The sequence below is a fragment of the Aedes aegypti genome, chromosome 1, assembly GCF_002204515.2.
Source record: "Aedes aegypti strain LVP_AGWG chromosome 1, AaegL5.0 Primary Assembly, whole genome shotgun sequence".
Taxonomy (NCBI): domain Eukaryota; kingdom Metazoa; phylum Arthropoda; class Insecta; order Diptera; family Culicidae; genus Aedes; species Aedes aegypti.
In genome coordinates, this window is record NC_035107.1 from 180,824,718 (window position 1) to 180,851,159 (window position 26,442).

A 26,442-nucleotide genomic window follows, 5' to 3' on the forward strand; every position below is an offset into this window, starting at 1 on the left:
TTTAAGCACTGTAATGCAGCCCAGCAGCTATTTTGGTAGTCAGTCTCGGAAACGAAGACTGACGTGGTATTACTATCGAACCCATACCGCAAACCAGCCAACAACGAGAACTGGGTGGCGCATAGGTCTCAACGGCTAGTAGCTATAGGGATGACAGGACGATACCCATTCCAAGAAGTACCCCAAGTTGGTCGATTGAGGAATTTTCCCAAATGGTCAACAGGATGATCGCCGAACTAGCTAATCGGCAGCCACTAGTAACAGCTAGAAGAGGTGGAATGCCAAGAGATGGAGTTGCTGTACCGTTCTCAAGAAACGCGGAAGATCTATCAGAAGCTCAACACATCCCGCGAAGGCTTCGTGCAACGAGCTGAAATGTGCCAAGATAAGGATGGAAGCATCTTGACGGACGGACGCGTGGTGATCGAAAGGTGGAGGCAGCACTACGATGAACACCTGAATGGCTCAGAGAACACAGCCACAGAAGGTCAGGACAGCGAAGGCGATGGCTACGTCAGCACAGCAGACAGTGGAAACCAACCAGCTTCCACGATGGGGGAAGTTGAGGATGCCATTCAACAGCTCAATAATAACAAGGCCGCTGTCAAGGATGGTATAGGAGCCGAATTCATCAAGATGGGAAACGGAACGGAACAGCTACCAGAGGAGTGCAAATAAGGCATTATATGCCCTATCTACAAAAAGGGCGACAAACTGGAGTGTGAAAATTATCGTACAATCACCATCCTAAACGCCGCCTACAAAGTGCTATCCCAGATTCTCTTCCGTCGTCTATCACCTATAGCAAACGAGTTCGTGGGAAGTTATCAAGCAGGTTTCATCGACGGCCGCTCGACAACAGACCAGATCTTTTCCGTGCGGCAAATCCTTCAGAAATGTCGTGAGTACCATGTCCCTACGCATCATTTGTTCATTGATTTCAAGGCGGCATGCGACAATATTGACCGTGCTATATAGAATATCACGTACGAGAACAGCTTTCCTGGGAAGCTCACAAGATTCTTTAGAACAACGATGGATGGTGTGCAAAACTGCGTGAAGATCTCGGGCGAACACTGCAATTCGTTCGATTCTCGGCGGGGACTACGACAGAGCGACGGACTTTCGTATCTGTTGTTCAATATTGCGCTAGAATGTGTCATACGGAGAGCCGGACTTAAAGTCGAGGCATGATTTTCACGAGATCCGGACAATTTGTTGGCTTCGCGGACGACATGGATATTATTGGGAGAAAATTTGAAACTGTGGCAGATTTGTTCACCTCCCTTAATCGCGAAGCAACAAGAGTCGGGCCAATGGTAAATGCGTCGAAAACAAAGTACATGCTGGTGGTCAGATGAAGTTAAGTATCTAGGGCTCATGCTAGATAAGAATTTAACTTTCAAAAATCACATTGAGGGCATTCAAGCCAAATGTAACAAATATGTATCCCCTTATTAATAGAAAATAGAAATAATGAATGTAATGTTTGGAATGATACTGATAAAGAAATTAAAAAAAAAAGTACATGCTGGTTGGCGGAATTGAGCACGAAAGGGTCCGCCTAGAAAGCAGGGTCACGATTGACGGGGATACCTTCGAGGTGTTGGACGAGTTCGTCTACCTCGGATCCTTGTTGACGGCTGACAACAATGTTGGTCGGAAAATATAAAGGCGCATCATCAGCGGAAGTCGTGCCTACTATGGGCTCCAGAAGAAACTACAAAACGCTCATAAGATCGGTAGTCCTCTACGGGCATGAGACGTGGACTCTGCTTGAGGAGGACTTGCAAGCTCTTGGGGTTTTTGAACGCCGAGTGCTAAGGACGATCTTTGGCGGCGTGCAGGAGAACGGTGTGTGGCGGCGAAGGAAGAAACACGAGCTCGCTCAACTCTACGCGAACTCAATATCGTGAAGGTAGCTAAAACTGGATGGATACGCTGGGCAGGGCATGTTGCAAGAATTCCGGACAACAACCCTGTAAAGATGGTGTTCGCTACGAATCCGGTCGGAACAAGAAGGCGTGGGGCGCAGCGAGCTAGGTGGATTGACCAGGTGCACCAGGACCTGGAGAGCGTGGGACGCAGTCGAGGATGGAAAGAAGCGGCCATGAACCGAGAGAACTGGCGAAATATTGTTGGCGAGGTTTTATCAAGATAATTGATGTAAAACCAAATAAATAAATAATAGTAACAGCTGGAGTGGGATAGTCGCTGCACCAACCAAAGAGGCCAACCGTATTAACCCCTCTACCGGTAGCTTCATTTTAAACCACAAGAAAGAAATTCAAATCGGGATAACTTTTTTGTTTCTCGGTATTTTTGCACCATTTTTTCACAAGTTCTCAAAAACTCTTTTGAATCTGTATTAACATTTTTCTTTGGTCATCTGGATCCAGAGATATTTCGATATTCCTTGGGGGACCGACGCATAACCATAACCCAGGTATATATCTCAGGCTACAGAATTTTTGTCTCATTCGGATATTCACTTTTTGGAACAACATATTAATGAAAGTATATTGTGAAAAAATGAAGCAATTTGATGCAGCCGTCTTTGAGTAATGAGCATTTATGTTGCTGGTACCACGCTGGGCAAATAAAAATCTTGAAAACTTTAAAATTCGTAATTTTCAAATATATCTAAGAATACCTAACCAATTTGTATGATTTTTTCAGAGTAGCTATTTATTATATGGCATTGTACAGGCCACATTTTATGTCTCCGATAAATTGAAGTAAAACAAAATGGCCATTTTATATGGAAAATGTCGGTCCCCCAAGGAACCTTAGAATATCTTTCAATCCAGATCATCAATCAACGATATAGACACGGTTTCTCAAACTAGAAGAGTTTTTTGAGAACTTGAAATTGAAAAATGATTCAAAAATATCGAGAAACAGAAAAGTTATCGCGATTTGAATTTTTTTTCTTGCGGTAAAAAATGAAGCTACCGGTAGAGGGGTTAAATGTGGCAAATGTGGATACAGTGAGCACCTTCCGCAGAAATGGTCGATTTTCGACAAAACGTTCTGTAGTTCTAATCTTATAGAAGCCATGAACTATCGCGTTGATAACTGTTATACTCATAGCGATTCGCTATAGGCTAGTATAATGTTTGTAACTCGACCCAAGTCCGAGGTTGGTTCGACGGAGAAATACCCACTGTAGACCGTACATTTTGCATGCAGCCTTAGGGCACATGAACGTATATCGCCTCCAGTTTTGTACTCTTCTGCATTATCGTATACGGTTTTGTGTTTACTGGGGGCGCTTATCTTGGTAGGTGATTGTACCATGGAGTCCAAGCGATCCCTTAGGCATCTTGGGGTAATTATCGATGACAAGGGGCCCAGATAGCCGTAGCGGTAAACGCGCAGCTATTCAGCATGACCAAGCTGAGGGTCGTGGGTTCGAATCCCACCGGTCGAGGATCTTTTCGGATTGGAAATTTTCTCGACTTCCCAGGGCATAGAGTATCTTCGTACCTGCCACACGATATACACATGCAAAAATGGTCATTGGCAAAGTAAGCTCTCAGTTAATAACTGTGGAAGTGCTCATAAGAACACTAAGCTGAGAAGCAGGCTCTGTCCCAGTGGGGACGTAACGCCAGAAAGAAGAAGAAGAAGCTCAGCTCCGCTAATCACGTTGCATATGCCAGTAAACGTACATCTACGGCTATAGTGGCGCTTTCGAGGATAATGTCTGACAGTTTTGCTGTAATTGCCAGCAAACGCAAACTCCTGGCAGGCGTGGCGCTATGGAAGACCAATCTGATCAAAAGCGCTTAGCAGAAACTTCATGATCTCACCACCAACGATTGGAAAGCACTATAGGATCATGTGCTTAAGGCGCATACCGAATGGTTTCTAAAGAGGCCGTGTGCATCATAGCCAGGATGACGCCCATCAAGGAAGATGTTCAATACTTCAACCAAAGGGGTACCAGAAGAGTCCACAACGCGTGTAAAGAGACAACGCTCAGAGGTTAGCATCAGGAATGAGATAACTCCACTAAAGGTAGATGGACCCATCGGCTAATACCAAATGTGTTCGAACCATGGAGAAGTGAACTTCCACCTGACGCAGTTTCTGCTCTCTACATGTAGAGGAGACACGTCCTCGGCCTATATAATACAGAGAATGTGTGCGGAAGCTGATTGCTGGAATATAGTAACTACGGCTGTCACTCACATTATGCTAGAGTTGCAGCGCCTATGGAGCGCCGACCAAGAGTTGGCTGCAGAGGATTAGCCCTGCCGAGGCTGGTCCCTTGTAACATTGTTTAAGTCGGCTAGGAGAAGCAGTTTGCGTAGGCTACTTCTGCTACATGTGTTGTGTTATATGCACAGGCCCCTCCCCGAAGAAATACCGTAAGGTGGTTCCGGGGAGATAAGGGTCTGAGGCCTAGGGTAATGTCTGTGCACTGGGTCGTTATTGGTGCAGCATCCCCACACTGCCTAAGTTACCTTATCAGGCGTCTATTTACAGATTCCCCTCTTGTAAAAAAAAGTGTTTACTCGCCCATTATCGAAGTTATTCCAAAACCAGAAATCAACTATAGATTATTTGAAAATTATAGGTCCATTCAAAATACATTAATTTCTTGATTATATCACGGACACAACATTTTTTGGCGTGATATAATGAAAATGTTTTTTCTGTCATATAATTTTCGGCAAAATTTTAGCTTCATATTGGGGAAATAGGGCCAATGAAATAAAAAGCACGTGAGAAATGGGTCAAATAGATACATGTTGGTTGTTTAGGATTATTTTTCAACTTTAAAAAGTACGAAATTCAAACAATTATTGTGGCGTGATAAAATCTAACAGAAAACCGTGCTAAAATCGAGAGTGATAAAATGACGCGATATTTAAACGAGCAGTGATAAAATCGAGAAACTACTGTATATCGTTACGCAATGTTCCTACCGCAATCAACAACTAAAATATCAGTATTCGATTTAAAAATATAAAAAGAGAATTTTAATTACAGAACGTAGAAATAATCAGATACACTTCCAAAAACTATCAAAGTTACCCCGTTCTATCGTTAATTATTTTGCCATAAATTTGTTCAGCAAAATTGTAGCTTATCTGATGAATGCTATGGTTTTGACTGAAATAGTGATTATTCCACTAAGGTTGATCATTTTCTCCATCTTAATCTATGCTAACGTACTTATGTTCTAAATCAAGAACCCAAAATATAATTAGAAACCTTTTATATGCGTATAGGATAAACACAAACCTTTGGGCAACAGTATATTAAAACAAAAATCTCCTACTCAGTTCATCGGTTTCAATTTTAATTTGATGTCATTTATCATCATAAAAATTGAAGTAAAGCAAACGGCTGGAAAATTACGGGTCGGAAGAAAAAAGCGACGGATGGTTGAACACGAATAATACACGACTGGACAAATGAGTACACAGAAAAACCTCGCCCTGGAAAAAAAATTTGTAACGACAAGCAATTTTCGATGTTTATGCCAGCCAACTACAGGAGTGCGAGAGTGAGAAATGGCTTCTGGGCGTGTTCCAGTTCCGAAGAAAATCGTTTAAATGAATGCCATTTTCTTTTATTTTAAATCGCGTAGCCAATAATTACCGAACCAGAAGCTGAATAACGACACACGGTGGAATGGCGCAATTAAACTTGCGTTGGTAATGATGCCTTACTCATTGATTGAGAAATCCGTCTGCTAACCATGCAGCATGTTTTGGACAGTTTCATTTCAATTGATGTTCATTTATAAAGCATAATCATACTCTTCTACGTCGAATTCCATTCCAACTAAGACAGAAGCAGTTTGTAATTTGTGCACATCTTGGTGATTCCATGTCTAATTGAAACTCTTGGTCTGCCTAAAATATTACAGTCAATTGGAATACCTACATCATTCGCGAATGTATACTTATTTCTACTTAAATTTAGTTACGAGTTAATACTATTAAAATTTGTTAGTTATTACTAAGAATCATGCAAATTCATTATTCTAGTAATTGTATAACCTAACTTGGAAGACACGATAAGGGAAAATGTTGTTGTGAAGATTACTGAAAATTTGAAAGTCCTCATTAATTCATGCACATGCAAATATCATCTTACCAAATAAACTTACAACAAAAGCATATCTCACAAACCGTTTGGATTGGCCTTGGGTTGCTATAAGAGTTTCAGTGACAAAGAAACATCATAAGACATAAAAAAATGAGACAATTAAATGGCTTAAAGTACAATACAAGCTAAAAGCAAATACGACGCCTTAAACCAACCTTATTTTTCATTCATTAAAATCAAAGACCACTTTGAAATATTTCTGAAAGGCGACCGCCGGTCGCGACAGTTTAAATTGCCCTCGCAGCGAACACGCATTTTATCACGAAACAACGTCCATAAATCGACCGCTTAATAAGTCGTTGTGCTCAAGCCTCGCGACATTCCTTCCTGAACCGGACAGTCCAAAATAGTGGCTTGCAGACCGCACTCGCTGCACCTATACGGAATGCTTTCAGTAGAAACAAGTTTATTTTTTTTTCGGTCAGTCATCACGCCCGTAAGCGTCTCTCCGAAGATGATTAATACCAATTTAATGAACACACATCTTCCCCGATAGCTGATATCAAATTAATTTTATTACGAAACGGAAGCCATGTCTGAAGGCGGTGGGCAACGTAAAGAATCTAACCTCAAATGTGACGCTCTTGAGATGCGAATAATTGCTACCGAGAGCCCTCATAAAACAAATCTTTATAGGAATGTTTTCCCGACACGTCGCTGCGCGGACACGCCTTGATTGATCTTAGTCTCAGTCGTAAAAACCGTAGAGTGGCGCAATGTTGAGAGGTTGTAATTCTGTCATTTTTTATCTTCAACAATTATAGTAATATAGCTTTATGGATGCCATGCTTGTAGTGAGCATCGATGCCACTTGATAGCTACATACATTAACATCTATTATCTTAGCTACATAATTTGCAGCGGTGTTTGATTTAAATTATGTTTCACAAAAAAAACAATACATACATTTGTCCACATATTAGACCTATGATATTTATTTTGTCTTTCCTTTTATAGACACGAAGGCCTTTTCTACTGACCTGTGATCGATTTCAAGAACGCTATCATCACCTTTTGCTGCCTCTGGTTCCATGTTGGTTTACTATTAACTATTCGGCCAACGATGTCCATATCATCTGCGAAGTAAATAAATTGACTGGATCTATTGAAAATCGATATTTGATTTTTTTAAACCCGGCTCTCCGCACAACAACTTTATAGCGCAATATTGAATTACGAATGTCAATCACGTTGTCGTAAATCTTAGCGGGTCTCAAAACGAGTGTTCGTCCAATCTTTCACTAAATTTTACATTTACTTAACCTAACTTAACCTAAATAAGACAAGTCTACTTGAAGGTTTCAAATAAAGAGCTTTTGGTTTATGTGGAAATATTATAATTTGAGTTTTGGAAGTATTAAGGGAAATCTTCCATTTTTGCAAGTATGAAGAAAAATATCCATTTTTTGCAATTTACTACAGATAACACGCAGGCTTAGTCTGGCCTGTGTCATCCACACACAAAAGTTGTTTACATCCCTGAAGTAAGCTGGTTAGTCAGATGTAAAAATATTGTGTAACATTGGCCCCAAAATGCTGCCTTGAGGAACACCTTATCTTACAAGAAGCCTTTCAGACTTGGAGTTCTGATAATTAACCTGAAGTGTACGATTTGACAGATAACTTTGAATTATTATAACAATGTATGTTGTAAAATTGAAGTTTTTCTTTCAATTTTACTATCAAGCCTTCATGCCAAACTCATTTGAATGCGTTTTCTATGTCTAAAAGAGCAAGACCAGAAGAATAGTCTTTAGATATTTTGGCACTTATCAAATTTGTTTCACATAAGAGTTGATGAGTGGTCAAAATTCCATGTCGGAATCCGTACTGTACATTGACAGAAATTGAATTTTCGTTCATATGGACCATCATTATATTACCTTTTAAAAAAGTTCACTGATGGAGGAAAGCAAGCTGATTGGACGATAGTTTTAAGCCTCAGCAGGATTTTTGCCAATGGTACAACATTGGCATTTTCCCTTTGGCTGGATAATATGACAAACAATAAAAATGGTTAAATATATCAACCAAAAATGATAATCTTATCTTTGGAAGTTTCTTGATGTGGATATATCGAACAGTTCTGGTTTTTTTAATACTAGTTTTTTTTTTCCTTGCAAATCAGTCCCCGAGGAGTTTTTGGAACCGTTTAATTGTTTAGGAATGTGTGTGTGTGTGTGTGTGTGTGTGATACAATCCACCTCCCACTGCCGGCAGTGCTTTTATGGAAGAAAATTGTATGCATGTATTTAATAATACCTTCGATATCTTCATATCTGCAGACAATTTTAGCCCAGGAATGAAAGGTGATAGCTCTACTGAAATTCCAACGACCCATTTCAAGAATGGCAGTAAATACACACACATTCTGAGGTCATTTTCATTTACAGTAAGCCCCGCATAAAAACATCCAGATATCAAATGGATATATGCAATGTTTTTACACTTCCCGAATCGAAAATTATATTTTCGACCCTGGCACGTATTTAGTTTGAATTGGTAATAAGTGAGTAAAGTAAACAATAATAAAGAACGATTTTACCAGGATGTGAAGCAGATTTTCTCCGTCGCCGCACTGGGGTTTCCGTAAAATACTATACACTTTTTCACCGCACTCCACGCGTAACACGTTCGATCCTGACCGCATCACCCGCCCCGCAGGAGCAAGTGTCGTAGTCAAAGGATCACACACTACTGAACCGATCCGCGAGTCACGCCACTTTTTTTTCCCTGCACTTCGCGCGTAACACGTTCGATCCTGACCGCATCACCCGCCCCCGCAGGAGCAAGCGTCGCAGTCAAAGGATCACACACTACTGCAAAACAGGGGAAAAAATTCTCCGGCAACGAAAATACGCGCGAATCCGTCAGCAAAATCAATCGGACGACGCAAAACCGAACTGTCCTGCTTGGGCTTCACAAAGCACTACCCAACAAGGCGCTCCAAAACAGGGGAAACAATTCTCCGGCAACGAAAATACGCGCGAATCCGTCAGCAAAATCAATCGGACGACGAAAAACCGAACTGTCCTGCTTGGGCTTCACAAAGCACTACCCAGCAAGACGCTCCAAAACAGGGGCAAAAAATTCTCCGGCAACGAAAATACGCGCGAAACCGTCAGCAAAATCAATCGGACGACGCAAAACCGAACTGTCCTGCTTGGGCTTCACGAAGCACAACCCAACAAGACGCTCCAAAACAGGGGAAAAAATTCTCCGGCAACGAAAATACGCGCGAATCCGTCATGCAAAATCAATCGGACGACCCCGTTTAATTGTTTAGGAATGGTTTCAAAACCCTGAGTAAATTAATTTTCAATTGGACTAGTGAGCCCTAAATTGAAATTGTGCGCGCTTTCAAACTATGCAGCATGTTCAAGAGTTTTTTCTTAATTAATAAATTATAATTTGTTTTCCTTTTTCAATGCCAAAATTGGTTTCTTAGAGGTTTTATTTTCAAAATTTAAGATAATTTACAAAAATAATTAAAAGTGAAGCAGGGTTGAGAATCGCTTTATGGGATATTGGAAATGTAACAGGGACATGATCAGAATCAAAATAGGTGTGAGTAATCAGTCGGCTACAAAGGTAGCTAGAGCCAGTTGATGCCAAACCAATCGTAGAAGGGTTTCTGGCAGTGAATCAAATTGGCATTAAAACAAACGAAAAACAAACAACAAAGCAAACTCGCTCACAACCGTTGGCCCTAACTTTTGCGAATAGTTAAATATCTACAACAGGGATGCCAGGTTGGAAGACATTTGAATTGTGTGGAAGACTTTTGGAAGGCGGAAGATATTTGGAAGACAATTCCGAATTTCTGAAGACACAGATTAAAAATAAAAGAAATTAATCTGATGATAATCCCTCTCCTCATTCCACAAAAATCTCCATTTATATTTTTAAATATTCATATGAAAATTCTTTCTAGGATTTCTTCAGAGTTTCTTCCATGGATTCTCACAGGAATTTAAAAATACGCTCTTCTAGTAATGCTTACAAGGATTATTTCATAGATTTCTCCAAGAAATTATCTAGGGATTTCTATAAAGATTTTTTTTTAAATCTGCTTTTTATTCTTCAAAGGATAGGTACTCAAATCTTGATGTTTTTTTCTGGGATTTGCACAAGGGCTGATTCTTCGAGAAATGTCTAAAATAAAACTTTCCATGGCATTTCTTTGGAATTTATTTTTCATTTATTGCTCCTGAAACTTCTCCCGAACTCATGAAATGATTGAATTCTATGGAATGTTCTCTGATTCATACTTTGATAGAATTCCAGGAAGAATCCTTTGAATATTTTAGATAAAATCTGATTGATCCTTGTGCAAACATCGCAGGAGTTCTACAGTAAATTAAAAAAAAATAAAAAATGGTGGTGATTCAAAACGATCAAATGGGTGGGGTAGAATGCCAATTAGTATGGAGTTTGCTCTGTGGCATGGAAACGCTTATTCGTTAATAAAATCATCGGAAAAGCTTACGACTTAGGCAAAAGAAGTGAAAAATTGTGGAATTTCACCTGGAATTTAAAGGAAAGCCTATGAGTTTATGTCGCAGTGTTGCACAGTGCGTTGAATGTATGGAGATGCGGGACAAAAATCAAAACTGGAAGATCAAGCCATTTAAGCACCTTGGTATGAAAGGAAAAGTTATTTCTGGTGAAAAGAGCTGCAATTTGCATATTTGACATATAGTATACGCATAATCGCCAAACTGTCCTAAGCGCCAATTCCATTATTTTCCCAGAAAAATCTTGTAATGTGTACTATTATTGCCTATAAAGATGTAAGAAGTTATTTGCAAATATGTCTCTTCACACTCGTAGCTGCAAAAGTGACTTATACGCCTTTATGCAAAAAAATGCGCATATTTTTTAAAATTTTCTAGTTTTTAACATAAAATTTGAATAAAATCTTGGAAGCTTCATTGAAAATTTACTATTTTAAACATAAACTTAATCTGGTGTAATGTCTGGTTCAACTTTGACCACATAGCGTTGCGAGATTTTCGGATTTTTTTATCACAAACAACTCATTTTCATACTTGTGCTGGTTAAGGAGTATACCGAAAAATAGTTGAAAATCTCGAAGAGTTGCAGGGAGTTGCAGCTGTATCTTTCAGATCTCTTAGAGGACACTTTGAGAAACATGTCCGTGAGTGATTTAGGATGGAACTCGGTGGAACTTTTTTTGAATCGATAACCAAAGTTACATGTTAGTATTTCATAAGTTTGATTTCATAGCCAACTCATCGTGCCGATTTCTCATATTCAAAGTTAAAATTGGTGTGCTTATCCCACCAAATATACTTTACCAACATGTTGTAGCAGCAACTCTTGGGTAAACATATATCAACACCGTTTGGCAAATTATACAATTTTTAAAGTTCTAGGCATGATTCAATGAGTCGGGCCATTTACCATATCAGTGCGCATTGGGCCATTTTCCCCTATCTAGCCAGCAAAATAACCTAAAGTAAATTTTGAAGGATTTTTATAAAAACCACGCGTATTTTTTTTTTTTCGAAATATTTTCAGAGGCTCTGGTTGCGAATCCCAGCGATTTTTTTTTTAAATTCCACTAAGAGTTTTTTTATTTCCACCAGGATCTCTCTTCTTCTTCTTCTTCTTCTTCTAGGCATTAGTGTCCCCACTGGGACACAGCCGGCTACTCACCGTAGTCTACTTAGTGCACTTCCACAGTTATTAACTAAGAGCTTTTTTTGCCTAAGTTGTTATTTTCGCATTCGTATATCGTGTGGCCGGTACGATGATACTTTATGCCCAGGGAAGTCAAGGAAATTTCCATTGCGAAAAGATCCTGGACCGACCGGGAATCGAACCCAGACACCTTCAGCATGGCTTTTCTTTGTAGCCGCGGACTCTAACCACTCGGCTAAGGAAGGCCCCCACCAGGATTCCTCCTAGAACCATTTTCAGAAATGTTCCTAGGATTCGCCAAGAAATTTCTTTCAGAACGCCTTCAAATATTTATCTTAAAATTTTGTTTCTTATAACTGAAGACATTACTCCAGGTATTCCTCCAAGGATTCTTCCACGTAGAGTTTCTTCAGATATTACTCTAAAAGTTTTGTAAAAGTTTTTTGGATAAGTCTTTAATTTTTCCAGACGTGCCTTTCGGGATCATCTAGAACAGCGATTTTCATGTCGTGCTCCGCGAAAGTTTTTCAAATTTGTACCAATGCCTCGAAATCGACATTGATTTTTTCTTAAAAAGCCTGATGATCAAATTCTCTTCATCGTTGCTCTCTTTGCATTATTGCAGAAAACTGGTTCACTTTTCACAACATGTTATTATGCTGTAAGATAAAGAATCATTACATCTTGCTTTTTGAACAAGAAATATAACAAATTTCTTTGATTTGGCGAAGTTATTAGCAAGAGAGGGTCAATGAAGAGTTTTGAAGAGAAATAGATCGTGTCAGATAAGCCCTATTGAAGGAATAATGTTGAAATAGCTCACTTTTTTGCTATAAAATACGCTATAAGTCATGCTAAACCAAGTAATATTTGGAATTTCCAAGAGCGCAAATTCAAAGAATAAAACAACAAATCGAGCTGAAAATTTGAACGATTAGTAGCTCATTGATTGCGATCATCACTTTTTGGTCTCCATATTTGTGTTCTTGAATTCTTAAAAGGTGGTCTTAACTCATCTTCACCATATGATGTCGACGACGTTATGGTGGATAACAAAACACAGTTTTTACGAGTCATTATTAAATGTTCATATACCTCGGATATTTTACGAAAACGCTTACCGTTTGGGCTAAGATTTTATAACTGGAAGATTAATCATATTCTGCCGGTGAAAATGTTTTCATACATGTTGTATGTGTCAGTTTCACCTGGGTTTCTTGAATTGGGATTTCTCGAATTTTATATGGAAAACCATCCTTAAGGTAGAAGATATCCATTTTTTCTCGACAGAATATTTTTAACCCCTCTACCGGCAGCTTCATTTTTTACCGCAAAATTCAAATTCAAATCTTTATAACTTTATTGTTTTTCAATATTTTTGCTGGGGGCGGATCTGGTGTAGTGGTTAGAACACACGCTTCTCACGCCGAGGTCCTGGGATCGAATCCCATTCCCGAGATAGTCACTAAAAATTTCAGTGACGACTCCCTTCGGAAGGGAAGTAAAGCCGTTGGTCCCGAGATAAACTAGCCCAGGGCTAAAAATCTCGTTAACACACCGAGGACGAAGCCTCAAAATCAGTTGGAACGCTAAATTCAACCCACTATATCTCAGCTGTCCTAAGTCCGATTTGTAAAATTTTGACACCTATAGAAATGTATGGGCTTCTAGATTCATGTCAGATTTTTTAAATATTTTTGGGAACTACTGTTTGATTTGTAGTACTTAAAACACCGGAGCAAGTCCTAAAAAAATTTCTAACCGGCAGTAATTTGTAGATAACTTAGAATTTTTCGCGATAACCTATAGATTTTTTTAATGTATGATGATCGTATTAATGTAACCAAACAATTGGCATTGAATTTTTGATTGTAAGCCGTTCAAAGAACTACAATATATTCACAAAACTACGTAGAATACAGAAAAAATGCATTTTCAACTATAACTTGAAATTTATCGCGATGACCCAAACATTTTTTTATCTTAAAATAGACTCATATTTAAGGCCATCAAATTTGCAGAACACTGATAATAAATTTCTGTTGGAAAAACTACAATATTTTCACAAAATAGTGAAAAAATCAGGAAAATACAGGTTTTCTACAGTAATTTCATATTTATCGCAATGACTCATCAGTTTTATAATTTTAATTTCTTCGTATGTTCATGAGAAACAAATTTCCTGAACATTGTTGATCGCTGTTTGTTCAAAGAACTACAATATATTCACAAAACTGCGTAGAATACAGAAAAAAAATACATTTTCAACTATAACTTGAAATTTATCGCGATGACCCAAACATTTTATGATCTTAAAAGAGACTCATATTTAAGGCCATCAAATTTGCAGAACACTGATAATGAATTTCTGTTGGAAAAACTACAATATTTTTCACAAAATGTTGAAAAATACAGGAAAATACAGATTTTCTACAGTAATTTCATATTTAACGCAAGAACTCATCAGTTTTATAATTTTAAACTCTTCTTTATATGTTCATGAGAAACAAATTTCCTGAACATCGTTGATCGCTGTTTGTTCAAAGAACTACAATACTTTCACAAAATCTTGTATAATACAGAAAATTCTGAAATTTCTTCTGCAATTTATTGATTGTCTCTAGACCTTATCAGTTTAAAGACAATGCTTCAATTATTACATATGAAAATTAACATATTTCAAAACATTTTTTATGTTTTTCAAAGAACTACAACATTTTCACAAAACTGGGAATAATACAGGAGAAATACGATCCTAACAACAGTTTGATTTTTTTTGCAATGATCCATGGGTTTTGTGATTTTAAAATATTTTCATATTTAGGGTTGTCAAGTGTGCACAACAAGATCGATGAAATTTTATTGAAAGAACTACAATATTTTCACAAATTACCGTATAATACAAAAATATTCTATTTCTACCGAAGTTTGAACATTTTATCATCTGTATAATTTTCTAAATTGTTGTAAATTTTCAAGAAAAATAAGTGTGCTCAAAAATCATGTATAATACAGAATCATTTAAAATTTCTCCTGTAATTTTGAAATTGCCGCATTGGCTTATAATCTCCACAGTTTAAAATTTTTCAGATTCACATATAAATTGACAGAACGTATCAAAACACAACAAACGTTGAATGACAAAACGTCGAAAGGAATAACACATCGAAAAGAAAAAAATATCGAATTATTTATTCTTTCGGAAGAGAATAATTCTTCCAAGATCATTTCGTTCTTTTCCAATTCCCACCTTTCGACGTTTTGTCGGCCAACTGCAAATCACTGATTGCCTCCAGACCATATCATTTTAATGGTTTAGAGCATACTCATATATAAAAGTAAATATATCTACAGAACATTTTTGGAGATTTCTAAAGAACTAAACCATCTACACAAAACTGTGGAAAATACCAAAAAAGTTAGATCGTAATAACAGCATGCAATTGACCACAATGTTCCATGGATTTTATTATTTGAAAATGTTAAATAAAATGTTATCATTTAGAGTTGGCAAGCTTGTGTAAATTAACCGATGAAGTTTCGTTAGAAAACTAGTCGTCCGTGTAAGTGACGAATTTCTTAGGCGGACAAGTGATATGAGAATATTTTAAAATCACAAAACCCATGGATCATTGCAAAAAAAAAAATTCAAACTGTTGTTAGGATCGTATTTCTACTGTATTATTCCCAGTTTTATTAGAATGGTGTAAATATGAGTCTATTTTAAGATCATAAAATTTTTGGGTCATCGCGATAAATTTCAATTTATAATTGAAAATGTATTTTTTCTGTATTCTACGCAGTTTTGTGAATATATTGTAGTTCTTTGAACAAACAGCGATCAACGATGTTCAGGAAATTTGTTTCTCATGAACATACAAAGAGTTTAAAATTATAAAACTGATGAGTCATTGCCATAAATAAGAAATTACTGTAGAAAACCTGCATTTTCCTGTATTTTTCAATATTTTGTGAAAATATTGTAGTTTTTCCAACAGAAATTTATTATCAGTGTTCTGCAAATTTGATGGCCTTAAATATGAGTATATTTTAAGATAAAAAATGTTTGGGTCATCGCGATAAATTTCAGGTTATAGTTGAAAATGCATTTTTTCTGTATTCTACGCAGTTTTGTGAATATATTGTAGTTCTTTGAACAGCTAACAATCAAAAATTCAATGCCAATTGTTTGGTTACACTAATACGATCATCATACAATAAAAATCTATAGGTTATCGCGATAAATTCTAAGTTATCTACAAATTTCTGGCGGTTAGCATTTATTTTTAGGACTTGCTCCGGTGTTTTAAGTACTACAAATCAAACAGTAGTTTCAAAAAATATTTCAAAAATCTGACATGAATCCAGAAGCCCATACATTTCTGAAGGTGCCAAAATTTTGTAAATCGGACTTAGGACAGCCGAGATATAGTGGGTTGAATTTAGCGTTCCAACTGATTTTGAGGCTTCGTCGTCCGTGTAAGTGACGAATATCTCAGGCGGACAAGTGTTAATAAAGATAGAAAAAAAAAATATTTTTGCACCATTTTTTCACAAGTTTTCGAAAAACTCTTCTAGTTTTAGGATCTGAGTCGAAATTGATCATTGGTCATCTGGTTTTGAAGACATTCTAAAATTCCTTGGGGGGCCGACCCGTAACCAGAACCCCTCGTTGAATTCTTAGGCTACAGAATTTTAATGGTATTCGGATATTCACTCTTCGGAACAGTACATTAATGAGAGTATGTTGTGAAAAAATGAAACAATTTGTTGCAGCCGTCTTCAAGTAATAAGAATTTAAGTTTCTGGATCCACGCTGGCCAAATAAAGATCCCAAAAACTTCAAAAAACATCATATCGTAATTTTCAGATATCTCCAAGAATTCTGAATTGATTTATATGATTTTTTCAGAGTAGCTCCTTATTACCTGGCATAATATAGCCCACATTTTATTTTTTTGATAAATTGATCAAAAACAAAATGGCCGCCAAAGACATTTTATATGGAAAATGTCGGTCCCCCAAGGAACATCGGAATATCTTTAAAACCAGATCACCAATGATCAATATCGACACGGATTCCTAAACTAGAAGAGTTGTTTGAGAACTTGTGAAAAAATGGTGCAAAAATATTGAAAAACAAAAAAGTCATAACGATTTGAATTTGAATTTTGCGGTAAAAAATGAAGCTGCCGGTAGAGGGGTTAAACTTTCAGGGTGTCAGAGATTTGTTGGGGTGCTTACCCTCGAATAAATAATCTGAAGTACATGCAACTTCGATTGTCAACGAAATGTTGGCACCGTGATACAAAACTAGAAATTTAATACGAGTTTCATCAATATTATGAATATTTTCGTGAGTATTAAACTTGTGGTTAACCCATTCAGACAGATTATTGGAGGCTTAATAAGAAATATTTCGCTGCAAAAACTCGTTCAATTGTTCGAACTAACAGCAAAAGTCGGAAAATTTTCTAAGTCTGCCGTTTTCAATCTATGAATTATTTGATGAAAAAATATATATAGTTTAATTTAGTTTGCTAGAATTAAAAATGAAACCAAAATAATGAAAGATTGACCAACATTAATCGTACTTTACAATTTTTGTAATTGTTATAGGGTCATTAAGCATGTAAAAAATCTAGATATCAAACGAAGCGATGATGAAGAACAGGAGCTCCGCGCAACAGTTTTATTTCAAAAAGTGCTCCGCGAGGCAAAAAGGCTGAAAACTCCTAATCTCGGAGTTACTTGAGGATTTCTTGTAAGAAATTTTTAAAAGTAATCCTAACAAAAAAAACTGAAGGAATATTCTGAAGATCTTCAAATTTTTTGACCATTTGAAGAAATTTTCTTTATAAATCCCAGGAGAAAAAATGTATGGTATATTTTTGTAAAAGTAGTCATTCGATGGTAAATATCAAATATCAGAGAGGATTAAAATCTTTAAAAAACTAAACAAAATTATGATGTAATTTGTAAAAAAATGAAATGAGCTTATGCTAGAAATACTTGAGAATTTATTAAAGGAATTATTTGAAGAATTCTTAGAATAGCTGGTGGTGTTCATTAAAATTTAAAATGTTCAAATATATAAAAGGATCTCTAATAGAATTTTAAGTATTATCTCATCTCCGGAAGAATTTTATCAGGAGCCTTCAGAGCAACTATTTGCCAAATTATTGGAAGAGATAGATTGCTTTTCAAGCATCTTTAAGAATAGATTCAGAAATCAGAAAAATATTTTTCGAAAAAATCTAATAAGTTACTGCAAAATTCATGGGAGATTGATCATAATAAATTTTTAATATCATTGGTGGAATTCTTGGAGTATTATGGAGAAATGCATATTATTTTAATTACAATTGACACCTTTAAAATTTTCTTTTTTATTCTACTTCAGGAGTAATTTATTAGAATATGTGAAAAATAATTTTAGACGGAAACCTTGCTGGATTTTTGCAACACATTTGTCAAAAAGTAGTATTGATTTCATTGAGAAATAACTAGAAGAAATTCTTTTTTTTTAAGATGCCTACACGTTAATGCTTCCAGTGGACGATTTGTCCTTTGAAGAAAGTACCCCACTAGATAACGGACTAGTTTTCCGGACTGAAGCGGGAATCGAACCGACACTCCTTGACACGATGCGGCTAAATGATTGGTAATACTAACCGCACGGCCACGAATTGAGGGCTTTGTTCTAGAGAACTTCTTGGACAACTTTCTAATAAAATACTCTGCTTGAATTTTTGAAGATAAACTGAAATTGTTTAAATCAAATCGTGCAGAACATAATTGCTATAATTTTTAAATATATTGTTTAAAGAATTTTAAAAATGTTTGAAAAATTTTCTGGAGGTATGTTAGAGTAATCTTTGAAGAAATTTGTGAAGAAGTAAGAAATTTTCTCGATAATTGCCTGGAGTAGTCCCTAAACATTAAATGGTAGAATGTCGAAAGGAATCTCCGAAAAATGGAACTACAGAAATACTACTTCATGAAATTCTTGAACAATACTATGGAATATATTATTCTGAAGGGAAAAAACAGAAATAATTCTTAAAGATTTCCTTGACGAATTTCTGAAAGTAATTTGAGACATTTTCGAGAAAATCTTGTGATAGTTTTTGGAGGAATTCAGCGAGAAACTTCTTTAAACTGCCTGAACAATAGTGCAGCGATACTTGAAAAAAATCTTTCATGGATATATGCTTAGAAGCAAGAACTTTTCTTAGCATCTTTATATTTTTCTAGAATCATATTTCCTCAAATTTCCCTTCCCAAAACAATCTTAACTTATTTTAAAAACATTGTTAAGGAACCCGAATTGCAATTTTCATCTCATTTTCCGTATCTTTTTTTTTTCTATGATACCGGAATTTTTAACTCAAAAATAATGTCAAATTAACGCAGTCTCAAGCATAGCAAAAAAATGGATCCTATTTGGAACACTTAGTAAAGTTGTCTTAATAATTGAACATTTTAATGTGGAAGTCATTTTTTCGTGTTATTGGAAGACATTTAAAAAAATCATCTGGCGTCCCTGATCCACATAGTCAGAGTCTGCTCCTCTTAGGGTCGATTTCTTCTTCCGCTTAGGCCTTAAACCTAGTTTAATCATAAGCGTTGTTTTCGACTTAACCGAAGGTGAAGAAATTGGCCCATTAAGCACTTTCACAGCTATGAACAGAGTAATTTATTTGTCTCAGTAGCCATAGACATTATGAATTTTTGAAAGGTCACATAAAGTTTTTTTTTTGCTTCCAAATTCTGTTGTAACTTGTGGTACGTTAGTAGAGTCTATAACCAGCTTATTTAAAGCAAGTATGCATCAGACTAGTGCTTCTCATAGCTATACATCAGTAGGGTTTCTTTGAGGTGGATAAACTGTTTTGAAGCGTGTTTGCATTTGTAGGTTAATAATATGCTACAAATAAAATAACTGATTTGCCATGCCCAGTGTTGTAAGCAATCACGGTAGTCAATATGTTTACGCTGATACCACAGACAAACAGACGTCACACTCTCATCATTGTCCATTGACCACATTTTTAACGGTCGAATCAAAAATATAGTAGTTGGCCAATCGACCACCCGCAGCGTTCGTATCGGTTTTGTTCGCGTTTGACGTTTACACACTACCGCCATCTGTTGGCCTGTCGGCCAAACTCACTAATTTTAGCATTGGGCGTACATGTCCTTGTGACTATGATTTTGATCGAGATTTGTTCTAAGTGTTACGTCTGTTTGTCTGTGCTGATACCGTGATGCATCAATACCCGGACGCTTAAGGCAACACAAATATTCGAACTCTGATATGAGTGTGTTGTTTTAGGAAATTCTTAATATAATATTGTTTAATAAATTGTTCCAAGCAAGATCTTCACGAAAATGATAACCTTTTTGGCAAAAACCATGATTTCAATATGAAAATCATTCAAATATTAGAGCATGTCTTGTCTATAAATACGCACACCTGATGCAAACGATGTATTTAAATCCGGACACTTTTGAATCTATATCCGGACATCGGTATTATAATAAGTAATATTCTTATAATAAAAATAAAATCATATCAACACACAAATAAGTATCAATGCATAATAAACTTGATGGCCACGTTTGCCCTACAATGTTTGATTACCTGAGCCGAAGTAAATGTTACTTGAACTGCAGTTGATGTGGCTCGAAATGTTATTATGAAAGTTATACACAGTTTATTTGACATTTAATTAAATTCTGATAACTCACTATGCTTCCCCTAGCTATTTTTCAAGTTTTCTCTTGTTTGTCTTTCTAAAAACTCACTTACACTAGTGTTACGTTGGTCTGTCCGGATCTTAAAACAATGGCTCGTAATCCCGGACAGTTTTCTAAACACCGATAAATATATTTTTTAACTCATTTCATAACCGTGGAGTCCCCAAACATCCTGATCGAAAGAGCACATTTTCTAAGTGTAACACGATTTTATTGCGCATATTTTTGATATAGTAAATGATTAAAAAAAATCATTCCGTTGACTAAATGACATTTCAATTTACATAATGACAGCTCGTCCTGATGCAACATTTGCGCGATTTCCACGCGTCACGATTTTGTTTGTTTATGTCATTTTTCGTAATAGGCGGTGCTTTCACTGTATGTGTGTCATATTTGACATAACAAACTATTCATGTTGTTTATTATTCAATTTGTCTGAATTACATATATGCAAATGTCATCGTGTCAGACGACATTCAATTGATAGTTCTTGGTGTTTCTCGGTGTTCATTCTACCGCTCATGCTGTGTGAGAAAGGTGACGGTAGCGGATGAATGCAGAAAAATAAAATAACTGCTGACCATGGCTGACCTTTGGACTAAATAAAAACAAAAACACTTTAATCGTTGCATCGTATAATAAAACCACATTTCTCGACAGTAAACTACATTGAAGTCATCACCTGAGAATATCATCATTTATAGAGACTTTATCAAAATGATTCAACCTTTATTAGCAGCACACATTCGTAATCAGTGTGTCTTCTAATTGCTATGTCTACAAGAGAGTAATTAATACATGCGTGATTTCATCTTGTAAGACATTTGTTAACGAGCGGTGGATTTGAAAACATTTTTCGTCAAACCATGTTTGTGGTGACAGTAAAACGCGCATAGACAGTAAACGTGTATAGCCGCTGGCTCTTCATTTTTATTGGTGTGGTTTAATACGATGTGTGCGATTATATTTATGGCCCATAACACTTGAAGAATCGTGAAGGCTTTTAATACTACTACTGTCTGGCTGAATAATTTCACAAGCTTTTCAAAGGGATCATACGATGATATAGTCTTACGATATTACTGCAGATGTGGTGAATCACAGATAATCGCAATAAAAAGGCACTTTGATAATTGTATTTATCTAGATTATTCATTCAACAGTTTCAACCCATTTTCAGTAGCATTTAAAAAAGATCAAAATTTTACGACAATTTTTATGATTTCTTGCAGACATCCATCATTTGAACCATTCCATTGTTCATATCGTAAACAATTGTTCCAAAATGACTAACGGAGAACTCGGAAGTCATTTATCGTCCAATGGAGGTAAGAAAAACACTAATATTCGAATATAATATATCTCTATTATGATCATTGAAGTGATCAATGAGTGCATCGAGAAAGTCCGAGAAGTCGTCAGTGTTTTCCCTCTCGGGTGACGCGTTCTTTTCTGCCGGGCAGTGCGTCGAGAAAGCCCGAGAAATCGTCATTATTTTTCCCTCTCGGGTGACGCGTTCTTTTCTGCCGGGCAGTGCGTCGAGAAAGTCCGAACAGTGCATCGAGAACGCCCGAGAAGTCGTCAGATTTTTCCCTCTCGGGTGACGCGTTCTTTTCTGCCGGGCAGTGCATCGAGAAAGTCCGAGAAGTCGTCAGTGTTTTCCCTCTCGGGTGACGCGTTCTTTTCTGCCGGGCAGTGCGTCGAGAAAGCCCGAGAAATCGTCATTATTTTTCCCTCTCGGGTGACGCGTTCTTTTCTGCCGGGCAGTGCGTCGAGAAAGTCCGAACAGTGCATCGAGAAAGTCCGAGAAGTCGTCAGTTTTTTTTCCTCTCCGGTGACGCGTTCTTTTCTGAGTGCTTTTATATGGCCGAGCACACGAGTGAAGATGAAAGTGGATTGTGGCTGCTCAATCAAGGATGAAGGATCAATCGGTGAGCTCGTTTCATGCTTTTTTTTTCAAGTCTATAAAATATGTGTGACCGCACATTTAATCGTTACATAAATATGATTTTTCTACAAACTATGAATGGTTCGTCACTGTAAGTGTCGGCATAAACTCTAATTCATAACTTTATTGTTTTATATTTTTTATATAAAATCACTCACTCCTTTATTTTTATACATAAAAAAATGCTTTGAATGGTTTGGTCTGTGCTAGAAGTGTAGACTTGCAAAACGTTCATTTTATTCAAAAAACTTTGAATGGTTCGCCCCTGTAAGTGTCGGCATAAGAATATTATGTGATGGTCTAGCCAATCGATATTTTTTTTTTTCAAATTGGGTAAAATATCCTGTAGGAATGTTGCTTTTAGCTATTTGTTCAACAAACTTTGAATGGTTCGTCACTTCAAGTAACGGCATTATTTTCTCATACTTGAAAATTTTTCATGTCAATCGAAAATTTTATATTTCTAAGTATGTTTATATCTCACAAATAATCGTTTATCATGGTCTAATCGCTTATCAAAGTGAATCCTGTGACCCAACGATCCTCCCCATTAACAAACATCCCTCCCAGTAACCTTTGCGGAGATGCAGAGGCAAACACGGTCTCCAAATAGCAAAGGTTACACACTAACATTCCTTCCCCCAATCCCACCTGACTGCAAGGACGTGGCCGGCGCCGTTATTGACCCTGTATAAATAGAGGCACTGAATTATGCACACTGAAGAAGATTATGGCCAATCCCAGCCGAACTTCTAGTTGATTCTTTGTGCATTTTCACTGACTTCGGTCAATCACGGAATAGCAACCATTGATATGTGTAGTCAGTCTAAGCTAAGCTAAGCTAAGCTATTATGATCATTGAAGTGATCAAATCAAAACAAAACATAGAATACATGTTTACGACAAACGTTTGATAATTTTATCCCGGATACATTGCATAAAAAACATGTAGGTGTCGAAAGGCCGTCTAAAGAAATAAAATCTCCTACGTTCTGAAGATTTGTTCCATATTTGCATCTCTTTGATAATTGAAAGTAGAACTGATAGCGTTGAAAATTGTTTCGGAAGAACTTTAAAATCGTGACGTGAGAGTAAATTTGCAAGCTGCACTTCAACAGAAAAAAAAAGCATAATAAAATTTAATTGAAAAAAAAAACTCAAAAAAGTTGTTGTTTTATACGCCTATGAATAAGTATGGCACCTCCATCTCATGCTCCATCCTGGCATTTATTTTCATAAATGTAAGAATTAAGGAAGTGATTACCTACTTCAGCGTCAGTAGTAGTAAAGCTAGTTTGTTGACGAACATGAATAAAAACTTTACCAAAGATCGTGAATCGAAAAATTTAAATTGTTGATGATTCTTTTTACTAAAATACGGGTAGGGGAATTAGGGGCATAATGGACACGTTAGGCAAATGTTCGTTTTAAGACCCTTAAATGGCAATGCCTTTAATTTACCCCTAGCAGGGGTAAAGTTTGATGTTAGTACGACGTGCCACATTCATTCATAATGATAAAAATCATATCATATGTCAGAAAAGCGAGATAGAAAATTGGGTCGAAAACAAGGCTGGTAAAAAGGTATCGGGGCGAAATGAACACCCGCATGAAATTTAGTTATTCCAATATATTCAATGACTGTCAATCATTCCGATATGCAAAAGGGCTCTCCCTCAATCATAATAGCTAAAAAGAACCTTTCTGGGTTCGTTACTTTGCTCAAAAATTAGATTCTTCCACGGTCTTGCTTATATGCCAATTTGAAACTGAGAAAAATTTCAAGTCAAATTTTGAAGAACAATTGAAGCAAAAAATTAACTTTTATACCGTCAAACACTTCAAATGCATTACAGATTTCATGCAGTGGATGAACTTTAGATGAAATATGCGTATTACCAGATATTGAGAGGGTGTCCATTTCGCCCCGTATGTTCATTATGCCCCTAATCCCCCTACTCCGGATACCCCTGGAGTTCAATATCTTCTGCCTAATTTCAGCAAATTCGGATATACCAACCTCGATCGCCGATACCCTTTGCTTCCTCTCTTTAATTTAGCCTGAATTACAATTTTCAAGATTATTGATTCCATTCTTGAAAAAACGCGAAATTATTTTTTTTTAACAAACACTTCAGTGCGCCTGATAGCCAAGATAGCTGCAAATAAGATAGAGCATTTTATATGATAGAATGTAACTGTGCAAAGTTACAGCAATTTAAAACTGATCGAACCTTATTTGATTAGCATGCCTTATTTGATTGCCCCAAAGCAATTCTATCAAGTAACCAATCTAACACGAAACACGAAGCATTTAACGCAACGTGCTCAGATCCAAGACTGTTTGCCATAAAGCTCAAATAAATGGACGCTTAAAATAAATGAGCTCACATTCTCTTCCTGTGCCATTCATCAGAGGCTCACAAGAGTTCAATTATGACAACATGACAGTCGGTGTCACGAAAACCTACCTCAGCAAATGGACTTTATAAATGCGACAACAATCCGCTGGCAACCGGGGCGTAATTATTTTGCAGTTGTAGTCGTCAGTCGTCGAAAGCTCATTTCAACGGCGACATCGTGCTGAAGAGTAAAAAAAAGCTGACTCGGTTGACTGACACGTTGATGCCGCATTGCTATTAATGTAGAAATAACAACACGAACACGACTCCGATTATGATAATTGGTAGCAATCGTAAATGTAGCATTCAGTGGGATTAATTTTGTCATGTTGGTAATTGAACTATTTTTTTTAATAAGTTAAAGTATATGTAACACATCCAAAAGATTGCGCACCGTCGATTGGATTTTTTCAATACTGGAAATCCCAACATTTATATTCCACTCGAAGTGGATTGAAAATCAATATTTATGACCTGGAACCTAGTCGTAAAAATCGAAACCAAACGTGCAAATAAACACATCTTTATGTTACGCAAGAAATGCGGTACGATAACGTCTCGGAGGACCTGTAAAGACTGGTTTTCACAGCATCACTGCTCGATTTGGCATAATTTTGAGTAGGGTATCGTGATACCGAGTTGAACTAGTAAAGTTCATGGTTTTGAATTCGGCAGGTTTCATAGGTAGGCATGCTGTTCAATTCTCAATAGTGGAGTTATTTGGGAGAAAGAGTGAACGTTTTTAACGAGACAAGATAGAATTTAGTGCACGTTATGTACTGCCGTGAATCGCAAGTCAGTCCCATCTGTAAAAAGTAGGCATTGAGAAAATGAGCTGTGAAGTTTCCAAATTCGTTTTTTATACGAATATTTTTTATTTATACGAATATTAAAAAAAATCCAGAGGGTTGAAACATGTTCAAAATTTTATTAAACTTTCACCATTTGCTTTGCGTATGTAAGGGAAAATAATTAATATTCATAGTATTTTTGCGTGAATGAAGGAACATTTGAAAATCTAAACAAACCTTGTATATAATTCGTAATTTCCAAATATATACAACGAAATAGAAGTAACAGCTATTGAGAATGGCCGTTCTGGAGGTCGTGGGTTCGAATCACACCGGTTTAGGATCTTTGTGTAAAGGAAATACTCTCGACTTTCCAAGCATACACAGATAAAAATATTTAAATTTCAATGTAGTGTAAACAGAAGAAGATAGTAAAAGTAAACCAAATTCATCTATTGTTACAGCATCACGTTTAATTTTCAACTAAAAAGGCTTGAATGTAACATGATCGTGTAAATTTGAAGTGTATTCGATTGGAAAATAAGCGATTTGTCGTTGACATTCCAGTTTATTTTGATGCTCCAAATATGTGCATGAAAATAAACTGAAATTTACAACATATTTTTAGCTGTGTAGAGCAGTGATGTTCCAGCTGTAGTATATTGCGGGTAGGGTTACCAGACGTACTCTATTAAGAGTACATGTACTCTTTTTTGCCTTTAACATTTGTGTACTCTTT

The 26,442-nt window shown here is 36.6% G+C and overlaps 1 protein-coding gene across 2 annotated transcripts in view; it reads left to right on the top strand.

Annotated features, from left to right (window-relative positions):
• LOC5566198 (T-cell leukemia homeobox protein 3) overlaps positions 1-26,442 on the top strand; it is a 113,203-nt gene that overhangs the window by 22,079 nt on the left and 64,682 nt on the right. Inside the window, exon 3 of one of the 2 annotated variants that reach the window (XM_021854495.1) lies at positions 21,795-21,890. The exons of the other annotated variant lie outside the window; for it this stretch is intronic. Within the exon in view, the coding sequence (XP_021710187.1) occupies positions 21,795-21,890 (96 nt within the window). The remainder of the gene's footprint in view (positions 1-21,794; positions 21,891-26,442) is intronic. 2 annotated transcript variants of the gene reach the window in all.